The sequence below is a fragment of the Eptatretus burgeri genome, chromosome 9, assembly GCF_056783735.1.
Source record: "Eptatretus burgeri isolate ZD-2024b chromosome 9, Ebu_testis_v1, whole genome shotgun sequence".
Classification (NCBI taxonomy): Eukaryota; Metazoa; Chordata; class Myxini; order Myxiniformes; family Myxinidae; genus Eptatretus; species Eptatretus burgeri.
Genome location: NC_140969.1, coordinates 26,055,990 through 26,069,977, shown reverse-complemented (window position 1 = coordinate 26,069,977; position 13,988 = coordinate 26,055,990). Strand labels below are relative to the sequence as shown.

The window sequence follows — 13,988 nt, the reverse complement described above, 5'->3', positions numbered from 1 at the left end:
TTCCACTGCTGCAGCCTTGATCCAAGCAGCTCTGCCTTCGCCTTTGACAGCGAGAGATCTCTTACAAGATCATTTAAGTCTCCCTGGTTCAGAAGGTGTGATTCTTGAGTGTCGGGTTCAAAAGGTTCATCATCACCATCCTCTTCACCACTGCTTACAGCTATGTTCTGATCAGCTGGAGGTGTTGGAACGGGGTTCTCGTCATCATGAGGCACAGGTTTACGAGCAGAGACGCAGTCAGCGTACTTGATGTGACCTTTATTCTTCTTGTTGAAGCCGGCGATGCTTGTGCAGCAGAAATAACAATCATCATGATGATTCTGCGGCTCACGCCATATCATGGGCACCGCAAATGGCATGCTCGCGCGCTTGCCCACCAACCACTGAGTCAAGGTTGTGTGACAGCTTGTGCAGCAGATGTGTGGTGCCCAGCTCTGTTCTTGGTCCCCCACCTTACACCCGAAGTAGTGAAAGTAGGCGGCCTTCATTTTCACTGCTGTAGATATACTTCACTGTTGATCTCTTTTGGTATACCGACCACAGACATAACAGAAGTTGTCAGGATGATTGGTACAGGAACGCCTACTCATCTTTATCTGAAAGAAAGAAATATAACACAAGTTAACAACAATTGTACGAAATAGACATGTTAAAGACATATGTAAATTTCATTGAAATCCTGACTTCTAGGCAATGGGAATATTTCTGTTCCTGAAAATCCTGACGTGATACAGCAAAACGGTTATGATTTTTGAAATCAGCGTACCCAAATTAGTCTTAATCACTTTACATATCTCCAGTAAAAAAATTTTGTTGTTCAGTGTTATTAGGTCAGGTCAGGTATGGGAGCCTGAGCCCCAGCAGCATGTCGCTGCATCCACTTTCCGCCAGTACTCCAGGGGGCCTCCACCTGGCCATCCCCGAGGCAGATGCCTGAACCATCTCCATTTCTTTGAGGCGCTGATCAACTGATTGCAACCACGAGGCACGTGGTTGGCCCATGTCCTCCTCCACTCAAGAGGCTCCCTCACTGAGAGAATCTGGTGAGCAGGATCAGTGTCAGGAAAAGGAGCCACATGTCCATACAACCGCAGCTGATGCTCACGGACTATGCAGGTAACAAATCTCATTTGAGTCTCTCTCAGCAACCACTTGGTGGACACAAAGTCTGACGAGCAAGAGCCAAGGATTCTCCGAAGAGACCTGGTACCTAAGGAATGAAGTCTCCATCTCAGATCTCTGGTCAGAATCTAAATCTCACATCCGTAAAGGAAGACTGGGAGCACAAAGGACCTGAAGACTCAGACTTTTGTCCTCCCGCACAGGTACCGACAGCCCCACACCCCATGAAGCAGTGAATCCATGACTCCCCAGGCCCGGCCCAGACGTCGATTGACCTCTGGCTCACAGCCAGCAAAGACATGAATATCACTGCCCAGGTAATTGAATCTCTCTGTGACCTCAACATCCGCACCAACAACAGATACAGACAAGATAACAGCATCCAAGATGTCATTGAAAGCCTGGATCTTCGTTTTGACCCAGGAAACCCGTAATCCCAGTGGCTCTGACTCTTCCTTCAGCACTTTGAGGGTCACCAAAAGGATATCCAGAGTCTCTGCAAAGATGACTGCATAATCTGTGAAATAAAAGTCAGAGATCTTGACATTCCCAAATGATGCACAGCAGCCTGATCTCTCTGACATCCTCCCCAAAATCCAGTCCATACAAGTGCTGAAAAGTTTGGGGGCCAACACACACCCCTGATGAACTCCAATAACAACTGGAAATAAGTTGGAGATGGTATCTCCACATCTCACAGCACTCTCAGTACCAGAGTATAGTTCAGACATCAGATTGATCAGTTTTGGTGACACCCCACGAAGACCAAAAATCCTCCAGAGGGCAACCTGATTCACTGAATCGAATGCTTTGCAGAGACCAACATAAGCTGCAAGCAGCCCATGCCAAAACTCTCATCTGCATTTGGCAAGGACCCGAAGAGCAAGGATACTCTCAATTGTTGACCTCTTTGGTGTAAAGCCTGACTTATCTGGGTGCTGGCGCTCAAGAAGATGGTGGGTAAGCCGATCAAGAAATTATCTGAGAAAAGATCTTGTCCGGTACTGAGTGCAGCATCACCACTCGGTAGTTGTTGCAATCCTGACGCTCACCTTTCCCTTTCCAGAGAGGGACAACAAGGCCCCTCTTTCAGTCATTTGTGATGATGCCTGTGTTCCAGGCAGAGCACAGAACTGCATGCAATGACATGAGAACAGCATTTCCACCAGCCTTCAGAAGTTCAGCCTGGATGGCACAGATCCCAGAAGCTTTACCTCATTTCAACTGGTTCACCACAGCCTGTGTTTCCACAAACAAAGGTGGATCACAGGTGATTGGAGGGTCAGCAATAGAGATAGTAACACCCCTGACATCCAACTCAACAGCTGTTGGATCAGCCTGGTACAGCCGCTCAAAGTAACTGGCCCAGCGGCCCGTTACTTAAAACTCCTCTGTCAATAGCCCACCACCCTCTGCTCTAACTGTAGTACACTGAGGGACGAGATTGACGGAATGGAATTCGCAAATTACCCTGAAACGACAAGAATCACTTCTCCACAGGTGATGCTTTACCCCCTCACATATTCCTCCCACATAGGCCTCCTTGTCCGCCCTCAGTGCACGTACAGTTTTACACCTCAACTCCTTGAACAGCTCATCTCTGCCATTAAACCTGGCCCTGCGACTCTGGTCCATGGTATCCAGTGTCCCTTGAGAGACAAAATTATTCTTCGCCCAACGGTGAGTTTCAAGACATCCACCGGCAACATCAAGAATGGTGGTCTTGAAGTCACTCCACAACTCTTCAGGACTACCCAAAGACTTAGACCCCCCAAATCTCCACTCAGCCTGTTTGCATACTCCTCATCTACCCTCTATTCATGACCTTGCCAATATCCAGCCGAGGCTGGGATGGTACCATGCTCCCAGATTTAAGCTGCAGCTTCAGTGTTGCCACAACAAGACTGTGGTCGGTATTGAGGAACTGCACACTCTGATTGACTCTGCAGTTCTGAATAATCCTCCAGCGAACATCAATGGGCACATGGTCAATCTCATTTTCCACACCGCCAACATTGGAATACCAAGTCCAGCAATGAGCCTGTGGGTGCTGAAACCATGCACCAGCCACCCTAAGTCCATGACTTCTTGCAAAGTCAAGAAACTTAGTGCAATTCTGGTTCAGAGTTCCAGACCCATGGGGACCAACACTTGTCTCCTAACCATCCCTATCAGTTCCAGTCGATGCATTGAAATCCCCCAAGACGAGAAGAGTATCTCGCCTGGGGCAACGATCAACCAGAGACTCGAGCGTGGCATAGAATGTGTCCTTCACGGTGAGATTACTCGCCTCAGTCGGAGCATTTCCAGAGACCAGGGAAAAGACACCCAAGGAGTGACAAATCCTTAGTCTCATAATAATACATTCGTTGACCAGTGTTACCTCAATTATCATTGGAGTCAGCTTAATGGACAAAGCTACAGCACCTCCTTCGGCATGATAACCATCAGAGTGACCAGAACAATAGGAGGTGTAACCACCCGCCATGATCTTGCCACTATCTGGTCTCTGAACCTCAGATAGTGCTGCAATACTGATGTTCAAATGCTTGAGCTCAGATGATAACAGAGATATATGATCATCCAATCTCAGGGATAGGACATTCCAGGCACTCACCTGAAGGGACCGCCTCAGGTTAACCCAAGGAGACCGCCGTCTAGTGGACGACACCTCAGCACCACTCCAACACACACTCCCGTAATATAACACAGGAAGGTTACCCTGTGTTTTTCCTCCTCTCATTAAAGATTGTGGGTCCCAAAGGCTTTGTCCCAATCCTGTCATCTGGGGAGCTACCCTGCGAAGGGCAGCTACACAGGAGGTACTCCCACGAAGTGAGTTTTCGGTTTTCTTTGCGATTTTAATATGTTTTGCTGAATGAAGGGTTTCACGGGAGCAGGAGTGCAAATCTTGCCACCATCCTCCTAAAAAAGTAACCCATTTGCAGGAGGCCGTCCACAGACACAGTTGGGCACTAGATATGGATGGCCGCTGGCTCACAAGGACCTCCTCTGCCCTTTGACAGGTTTTGCTTTTAATCCTGCTGGGTGTCCATATCCACACACCCTCCTCACCAGAAAACGTGGTGGGGGAGATGGTTTAGTTGCCGACAACCCCACTATTAAACAGGTTAGTACAGGTTTACGTGGTACCTGTAGCAAGCCTTGGATCTAATCTGGTTTGATCTGACCTAAATTGTCACTGGTGTAATTTTGGTGTTCTTCAGGTTCCAAGATCTTTTCACTTCATTTAATATTCAGATCTTGATATTTGGTCATTTTCTTGATTTCTCCATTATTTAGACCAAAATCACTGGATAATGAAACCATGATTAGCAATGCCTTATTTTCCTTTTTGTGTCTGAGTACTATGTAGTCACAGGGCTTTGTTTTCAATGTTCATGCTGGATGGGATCATCAGGTCATACGTAAGCATTATTTCCTTGTTTTCAATGATTGCTTTTGGTTCGTGTTTCCATGACTTTTATGGAAGTGGGATATTTAAATTTCAACAGATGTACCAGTGGATTATTCTACATACCGTGTTGTGCCTTTGGGTGTACAGCTGTTCTAACATCAGTTTTGTACATCCCGATAGGTGGCTCGTGCTTTCTGTTTCTACCTTGCAGGATTTGCACTTGTCCGATTGACTCAGTCCTGCCAATTTTATTTCGTGTAGTGTCCTTCGTCTTGGGCATTTATTATGATTTGTTCTCCGTTGTGATTGAGCTGACCTCTTCTTAGCCATTCCAATGATCCTTCTTTGTCTATCCCCTCCTTTGCCCTTTGACAGGAGATGATCTATCCCCTTATCCCCTTGGATTTGTCTATCCCCAATCTGTCCAACTCTATTTAAAATTATTTTCCTGCTCTTTTGTCTTTCTCCCAGTTGTCACTACATATCTGTTGCTATTTCATCTTGTGTTTTTCTTTTAACATTTTTGCAATTTTTGGGGCTGTATTTGTTGCTGTTTCTGTTTGGTGCGTGACCTCTTCTATTCGCACCTGTTTTTGGAAGTTTTTTGCAAGGTGATCACATGAGAGATACCTTTTTTGTTGTTGTTCATTGTCAAGGATCCAATGAGAGCTAACACACAGCAAGGGGGCATGAGACAAGAGGGGCAGGAGAGGGAAGGACAAAACAGTGGGGAGCAGAAACGTTTGGGGATCTGTGGAAGTGAGAGGGATGGGGTGGGGAACATGGGGTATACAAGATGGGCATTACAGGGACTTTCAGGAAGGAAAGCAGGGAATTTGAAGGAGGTGGGATTGGGGTGGATTAACGGGGGTAGAAAAGATCGAGGATTTGGATGGGGGAAGATAGGAGGTGGTGGTGAACAGCTGTTTTGAAGGCCTGGAGGGAAGAATGGGATTGAAGAGAGTGTGGGAGTTTATTCCAATGGTGGGGAGAAAAGAGGAATTAAAGAGTAAGGGTGTACAGTGATTCCTGATTTTGTTAGTTTTACCAGAAGGGGATTGTTGGCGGATCTTGAGCGCCCTGCGGAAATATGGTGGGGACATATCGCAGACAGAGCAGGCGGTGGGGGGAGGGGCAAGACCGGAGAGGAGATGGTAGAAGAGAGAAAGACCACCGACCTGCCTGCGGTGAGAGAGTGAGAGGCCCAAAGATTCAGCCTCATCGCGGGAGAGACCAATGATCTTAAATGCCTTGGTTTCCACAGCATGGAGCCGAGAAAGGTGAGATGCAGCTGCAGCAGCCCAGAGGGGAGAGTCATACTCCATCAGGCTATGGACGAAAGCTTTGTATGTGGTCAGTAGCTCAGGTGGGCTGAGGAAGGACTTCGCACGACGGAGGATTCCCAGTCGGAGACTGGCTTTCGAGGCCATGTTTTTCTGGTTTGTTGTGTTCATGCTTGTACACAAATTGTATTCAGTAGTATGTTGAACTTATCACATACTCTGCTAATCGTACAGTCATCGTTCTGTGCACTTGATTGAGTTACATCAGGCCACCACCTCCTTCTCATCTCAGCAGTTACATTATTTGGATGCATTGATTTTTTAAGAACATTTTATGGATGGTGAGGAGTTTCCTTGTTTAAAAATCTAGTTTTTGATTTCCGTTTGTGGCCAGTTTACTTTTCCACGGCTGGATTGGAACACTGGTACTACTCGTTGGTTTATAGCTTTGATTTTGTTCCTTGGGACGGTTCTACGCCAGTATTCTTTGGTAATTGTTTTGCGCATTTTTGTGACATATTTGGTGCCCGTCTTCTACCCCCAAAGTATTTGTAAAATGCTTCATTGTCTAGCTCCTGTATTGTTGTATTTTGCTCTATTCTTATGTTGTCCATTTTTGTTGGTCTCCCTTGTATGAATGTGCATTTGGCACATGTATCTCGGCCAACTCCCATTTGGATGTCGCCGGAGGTGGATCCACAGCAAGGCAAAACAGGAGGGGGAAAAGGCTGTCTCCTTGGAATATACTGCATCATATCTTCACTCCGTGTGTTTCGATCTTTCCTTCCGAATGCTGCAATATCACCGTAGTGTGGTATTACACAGATCCATTGTTTTCTCAATCAGTTTGATTATTTGGGGGATTTATCTTGTACATTTGCAGACACTTCATCACCCATGAATGTGGGACACTGTCAAAAGCTTTTTTGTTGTCTATCCAGGCTGTGGACAGTTTGGATCTTCTCATATTGCACAGTATTCAAATGTGGCATTGTTTGGTAGTAAGTGGTCTATTTTCCATAACATCCTCTCTTGCATCTCTTCTGTTCTGCCTCCAAGCTTTCTTGTTGTATGAGGTGATGGTGCATCGTTTCTGTGATGATTCCTGTTAAAAGTGTGTGTTGTTGTTCGACAGATTATTGGCCAATATTTGTGAGGCAGTTTGGTTCCTTCAGATTTTGGGATAAGGAAGTTGTTGCCTTCTATGAGCCATTCATCCATTTCCTGGCGCCCTTGGATAAGTTCATTGAATGTTTGAGTGCAGTGAACGTGGAGATCATCAAATTGATTTAGCCAGAAATTTGGGATCCCATCTGGGCCAGGGCTTTTGAAGTTTGCCATTTTTACAAGTTGTTTTCTTATCTTTTCTGCATCAGTTATTACTGGGGGCATTTCCTTGAGATGTTGCTTCTACTCTTCCAGATTTCATATCCATTCCACATCAATATTGTGTTCTTTTCGATCTTCATAAGTTCCTTTCTGGAATCGTTCCGGTTCATCTTTTTCAGGAGGAGATGATACATTCTGCTTCCTTTTCCCGAGTTCACGAAAGAATCTTTTTTGGGTTGTTTTGAAACACCTGTCCTTGCTTTCTTCTCCTGTTAGCCTCGTTGTTATTTTTTATTTTCCTTACTATCATCTCTATTTTCAGTTTGTTGTCACCAACCATTAACTTGAGGTCCTTATGGTCAATTTTATTTATTTTTTTAATTTTTTGGATTCTCCTCTCGTGTTTTGGCTTTGATTTAATCTTTGGAATTGCTGTATCTGTCCTTCCTGTCTCCTTTCTGAGCAGCTCCCTCCATCTCTACAGTCTTTGCTTCCATGGTGGTGCTTGGTTTTTATTTGTGGAACCGGTTCTGTTCTTACGGTGTTTTGTTGTTATTTTTGAATGAGGAGTGCTGCTACCAAACTCACTGCTTCTTTCGTTCAAGGGGGCTGATTATGGTATTGTTGTTTTTTTAAAAAAATTGTTTGTTCTGTTGATTCGTGTTGTTTTTGCGTTTATTATTATATAGTCATATTAGTAGTGGTCTTTCTTCAGTTGGTATCATTCTCAGATCCTCTATCTTATTACCAGCTCATCTTCCAGATCATGTTGTTCCTCATTGTCCTTCTCTTCTTCCCTTCTACCCCTCTGTTCCCCTTCGTCCTTCTGCCCATTACCAGCTTTCCTTTATTCATCTATTTTCTGCGTGTGCGCTGTAGCCATGAATCGGTCTCCTCCGTCACCCATCACCCACACTTTAAATGCAGAGCACGGACGTTCTACCTTCCTTCAGTATTCCAGCTGTCATTGGTTCTTTGATTGCTATCCTGCTTCAGTCTTTCCCTTGAGACAGGCAGCATCATCCTAGCTTTGTGCTTTATTGCAGGGTTCTGCCTCTTTTTGGAGAAGGTGTAGCCGTTTATCTTCGCAGGAAACACCCGGCTGCCTGGTGTGTCTGCACAGACTTCACAGAGCTTTCTCTGTAGGGGGCCTGTGACCCTTTGTTCAGAGTTCTTTTTTTTTGAAGTTTGCCAACACACCCACCCCATCGTGTGTCATGCACAGGGCTTCCGCTACACCCTCGTTCCGACCTATCTACACATCGGCGACGCCCCATTCCTCACGGTCTCCGATAACACACTTGAGGTGTTATCTCCGTCACAATTATCTCACTCGCTTTCGCTTTCTTCCTCCTCTGGGTGCCGCTGCACAGACCGTTCACTGTCCCAACCAAGATGGTATCCTCACCGCTTCACTCGGCGCCACATATATTGCTGCGACGAGCTGTGAGCACCTCAATCACCTTCAATGGTTCTGTGCGGTGACATCTGTTCGAACACTGCAAGTCTCCATTTTGTGAGAGCCCCGTGCCATTCCCATATTGGCGGTCTGTCCTTTTGAGCTCCGAGTCTATACTGTTTTAGTGATTGTCCCATTTACCCTTATCCTCCTATTTCATTGTAAACCAGAACAACACTCGGTAGAGCTCATACCTCCGCCAGGCTGAACAGTTTACATTTTGTGTCCCGCTGATAGGCTGGATTTGGATCCGAACCTCCAAAATCGAATTGGCTTGTTCTTGTCATCTACCCAACTCTTGCATCACGTTTCGTCCCAATTCAAGGAAAACTTTTTGAGATATCTTGCTATATGTCGTTTTTGGGGCTAAATCTTAATGGTGAATAATCCCTTAAAAATTAAAAAAAAACTCCCGTATCTGGTTCCAGATTCGGATCTTCACCAAAATGTAATCATTTTGGCCTTGTCACACACCCAAACTGTTTATAGAAAGATAGACAAACAAACATGGAGAAAACATGACCTCTGCTGACCTTCCGTGGCGGAGGTAATAAACACCATCTAAAATATTAAACACAATGTGTGTTTGTGTATTTATTTGCGTGATGTTTGTCCCCCTTCAAAAGGATGATTTAAGAAGGGTTTTTAAAGACCAATCTTTTTTTTCACATGGCCATGTGCTAACGACGGTCTATTTTTTTCAGGATAAAAAAACTCGAAAAACATTTTCCATTAAAGAGTAATTAGGTCTCTTCTTCTGTAAATGTAGACGGTGACTTGCAACCGGGCCTCAATGGTGGTGTACAGATGCGTTTAAAAACATAACACTATATACAAGGCGCAGGGAGGTGAAATTCGCTGCACGTGATGTGTAATGCGTGCAGAATATAAGGAGTGTTCATTTACATATGTACGATGTCTAATAAATCAAGAGGATAAACGCACACCTGCGCGAGGCCGAGGCTTCAGGCTTTGGCATGCTCATGAGGCTGTACCCTCAAAATGAAAGGTCCCAGAAGATAAAGAAAATAGGATTACATTTGTGCATGTATTCTTTTAAAATAATGCTTTTTCTTGCTACAAAACATCATATCTCCCAGTCTCTGAATATTTTGAATGAAATAATTCCAACCCGTTTTTTTTGACAGACTTTTATACTAGTTTTAATTATAAGAAGCATTTTCCCAACTCTTGCCTCCCACATGTTGTGCCGCCAAGTTCGGCCTCAGTTTGGAGCGATCCTTGGGGTTTTCTAAATGGTAAAGAACAGTTAACAGGATAGGAGTAGCTAAAGTTCTGGACACGACAAGTGACGTTAGTCAGACCCGTCGACATGACAGGACATAAATGTGGGGCTGGAACGATGGCCTTTGAGGTTCGCACACTCATCTTTAAGCTGTCTATTCTGGGTTTGAATCCTTACCTGGCTAAAGATGGTCATCCCAGCGTTTCACAGGAAGGGTGATTCATCGATGTGTGTGTGCCGTTCCTCGAATGGATGTTAAACAGGCGTTTCGTCCGCTAGCATGTGTTGGTGGACGTTAAAGATCCCATGGTGTCCTTCACGAAAAGTAGGCAAGCTATCGCCAGCACCATGGCCAAATTAAAATTTCCTGGCCTAACCGAGGTTGAAAGTCAGGCCTATCCAGCCAGTTCATGAAAGACTTGTTCCAAGCTTCTCCCGGCCAACCCTCACAAAACGTGGCCATAAATGTGGCCTTTAAAGAAGACGAAGAAGATATATACGTGATTGCGTGTATACATATATCATGGAGGATGATGGCACTCCACATGTAGGGATATGGCACGGGCAAAAACATGGCCACCCTTTCAAATGTGTACAAAATCACACATGGCAAGTGACCCGGATTTCACGGGTTTGACCCGTTTGATTTGTGAAAACCTGCAGACCCGTTTTAATGTGGTCAAAACCCGTATTGGATGGAAAGTATTCTCAATTTTAAAAAATGCAATGTTTCACTTCCATTCCACTCGCAAGGATTGACACACAGACTGATAGATCTGTTGTGACCTGCAGTCGATTATGCAAGGTATCACTCTGGTGCAGTGATCAGTAGAGGATAAATGGGGTTTCTGGGACTTCCATTCAAATGAATGGGGGAAAGGGAAAAACTTTCTGACTCAAACCCCAAAAGCCCAAAATAGGAGACTGATTTTCTCCCCACCTATTCCTTCCCTCCCATACAAGCAAATGTAAAATTGAGACGATGAAAGATTCAGGCTTACTGATTAAAGCACTTCTTCCCTTTCATATTTTCATTCCACTCAAAGAGCGAACCAACGAATATTTGTCCATGTTCTACTTCAGGGAATAACTTAATTTTCCTCTTACATTCATTTCCATCGATACATTCACTTTATATCTTCAAGCACGAAAGAAAAGGCTATTCCTCCTTCGGTTTTGTAAAATGGGGAAGTGCTTTTAAGAGCACAGTCGTGCAGTGAAAATGAGGAAGTAGTCTGTGCCCATGTCTCTCATGGTTATATCTTAAATCATCAGAACACTAACATAACAAAGTTTAGCTAAAAACAGCTTTTAAACATTGGTTTTATCAAAATCATTCAAAGCAAAATGCTTCATTTTTGTGTAAAAATGAGTCAGTCTGGAGTCGGCCAAGCTGCTTCGCCCGAACTAAGCCAAAAAAATTCCGGTCATTTCCAATGTGGGACACACCCTGAAAAATCCATTGTTGTGCAATCTCCCATTACGTCATCAAGTTGCTCATTTAAACCAACTTGTGTGCCATTCATGTTTTATTACGAAAATGGAGCATTCAGATTATTACTACAACCTTGCAGATCAATCGTTTTCACAAGATGACAGGTGAGATCCTCAACCCAATTCATTATTTGCTGTTTAAAACAGAATTAAATCATTATACGACCAATAATTATTGTATGTCTTTTTCTAACAGGTTGTCCCCAATAAGAACATCGTTGATAACTGATGTTGAAAATGAGTTATTTGAATTACACGACGAGTGGATAAAAATGAATGACTTCCTTGAAGACATTTGTTCGTTTCAAAATGAACTGAATGATATTTTTCTTGGATGGCAAGAAATTCTCTCACGTCCTTTGATCTTGAATGACCCGAGTCCAAGGTGAGAAATTATCGCTGTCTCTGTCTCCGTGTGTGTGTGTGTGTGTATGTGTGTGTGTGTGTGTGTGCGTGTGCGCGCGCGCGTCTGTCCTTGACTCATTATTATTATTATCAATTTGTTTTTCAGTTTAAACACCTGTCTGGATGAACCAAACACACAACTTAATCTTCGAGAGGAATCTGAAATGACAATATCTTCTGAAGGTAAATGTTATATTTATTATTGTATTAATATCATAATATAATCATCTTTGTATACCCTAATTGTTCTTCACTCTGTTTTGAACAGAATATGTTGACCGACTTTCAAAACCAAAACAAACTATTAGACTGCTGCGAAAAAGATTTTGTTCAATGTTATTACTTTTGTTTAATTATAAATGCTTTCCTTATAATTATCTGATTTTGAATTACAAGAAAAGAATAAAGGAGATGTAAAGGGGAAGGTGGGGGGGGTAGGTGTGCTCCCCCAAAGACCCACCACCTCCTCATCCCTCTCCCCTCCCCGTGTGTGTGTGTGGGGAAGGGTGGGGGGTGGGATGAGGGGGGTCGTGGGTCAAAGGTGCACAGGGAGGTGGAGCTTGTGTAGATGGGTGGGGCTTGTGTGGGTGGAGCTTGTATGGATGTGTGGAGCTTGTGTGGGTGGGTGGAGCTTGTGTGGGGTGGGGCTTGTGTGGGTGGGTGGAGCTTGTGTGGGGTGGGGCTTGTGTGGGTGGGTGGGGTTTGCATGGGTGGAGCTTGTGTGGATGTGATTTGTGTGGGTGGAGCAAAAAAATTTTTAATTAAATAAATATGTTGTGTGTGGGGAACTAATGAACTAATCACTAATTATGTGGATATGATGGATGTGGCTTGTGTGGGGTGGGGCTTGTGGGTGGGGTTTGCATGGGTGGGGATTGTGTGGGTGGGGTTTGGGTGGGTGGGGCTTGTGTGGGCATAGTCAAAAAGGGGCGGAGTTAAAAAGGAGTAGAGTTAAAAAGGGGAGGAGTCAATTTTAGAAGAAAAAAAATTAAATTTATTAACTTTGTCTTTTGTAATTCCTGTGAATAAAATGAACCTAAAATCTCTTCCCATTCAAAATCATATACCTTGTAAGTCCAAGGAACTGTATCTATTACATCAACGATTTAAAAAAGTTAATTTGTCCATCGCTTAGTATAACCTTAAGCCTGGTGTTGGCTTAGTGGTTAGGGTGGCGGCTTGGGGTCCTAGGGTCCTGAGTTCAAGCCCCATTGGCCGCTGAATTAATACACACCAGGAGGTTGACTCAGCCTGTCATCCTTCCGAGGTTGGCAAAATGACTACCAGTGTGCTGGTACAGGGGACACTGCATCAGCGGCAAAAGCTGCGTTCCAACCATTGATGCAACCAGCAGCCACAGGCTGCACTCGATAGAGAGAGAGAGTATAACCTTTTTCAAAATGAGATTTCCACCTGCATATTCTTACTATATCACCAACTTTGAACCAACTTTGAACTTAGGCTTTCTGACATTAATCTCTTTTTCATATTCTAATTTTGTAAATGTTTCTGATGGTTTAGTATTCGTTGAGGTGTGAACCGTATCATTATACTAATTTACAATGTCCTGAATTAAAGATAACCATTGTTGAGAACCGAGTTGAGTGAATTTTTTGTATAGTCTCTCTTTTAAAGTGTGGTTGAATCGCTCAATAACAACCACTTTTCCTTTATTAAAGGTGCTGTATAACATAATGTTGTTATTTTTAAGAAAATTCATAAATGTTTTGTTGTAGAACTGTGTACCCTCATCAGTCCACAATTTTTGAGGTTTTCTCTTGCTTTGATTGAATATCTGTTGAAAGGCTAACATAAGAGTATTACCTCTTTTGTTTTTCAGAGGGACAACCCACGCATATTCTCTCCTCAAATCAATAACGGTTAAAGCATACTTGTACCCCTTATCATAATTGAGTTCAATTCAATCAGCGGACCAGATATAATCAACTTCCTTGGAATAAAACCTTCCTTCTATGAAACTTTGTGATTATTGGTTTATGTAATTAATCAGCTAATTGCTCTTCAATCTTAATGACATCATTAGAGCCTATAACTTTTTTGAATTTCCATGCCCAAGTTTCAATTTAGCACTGATCATCTTCTTCACGATGAACCTATCACCTTTTTCTCTCAAGGTTGGATTTTGTATCAGAGACAAATTATACAACATTTCTCTATCGACTTCGTGTTTTTCTTCCAACGTTGTGCTATTTCCATAATCAATATCATGCC

General features: G+C 43.7%; 1 protein-coding gene across 1 annotated transcript in view; it reads left to right on the top strand.

Moving 5' to 3' along the window:
* LOC147019753 (uncharacterized) overlaps window positions 1-13,720 on the top strand; it is a 36,360-nt gene extending 22,640 nt beyond the window's left edge. The window contains exons 2-4 of the mRNA XM_085896700.1: window positions 11,548-11,736; window positions 11,863-11,939; window positions 13,597-13,720. Coding sequence (XP_085752826.1) covers window positions 11,548-11,736; window positions 11,863-11,939; window positions 13,597-13,634 — 304 coding nt within the window. The 3' untranslated portion in view covers window positions 13,635-13,720. The remainder of the gene's footprint in view (window positions 1-11,547; window positions 11,737-11,862; window positions 11,940-13,596) is intronic.
* Window positions 13,721-13,988: the final 268 nt, after the last annotated feature.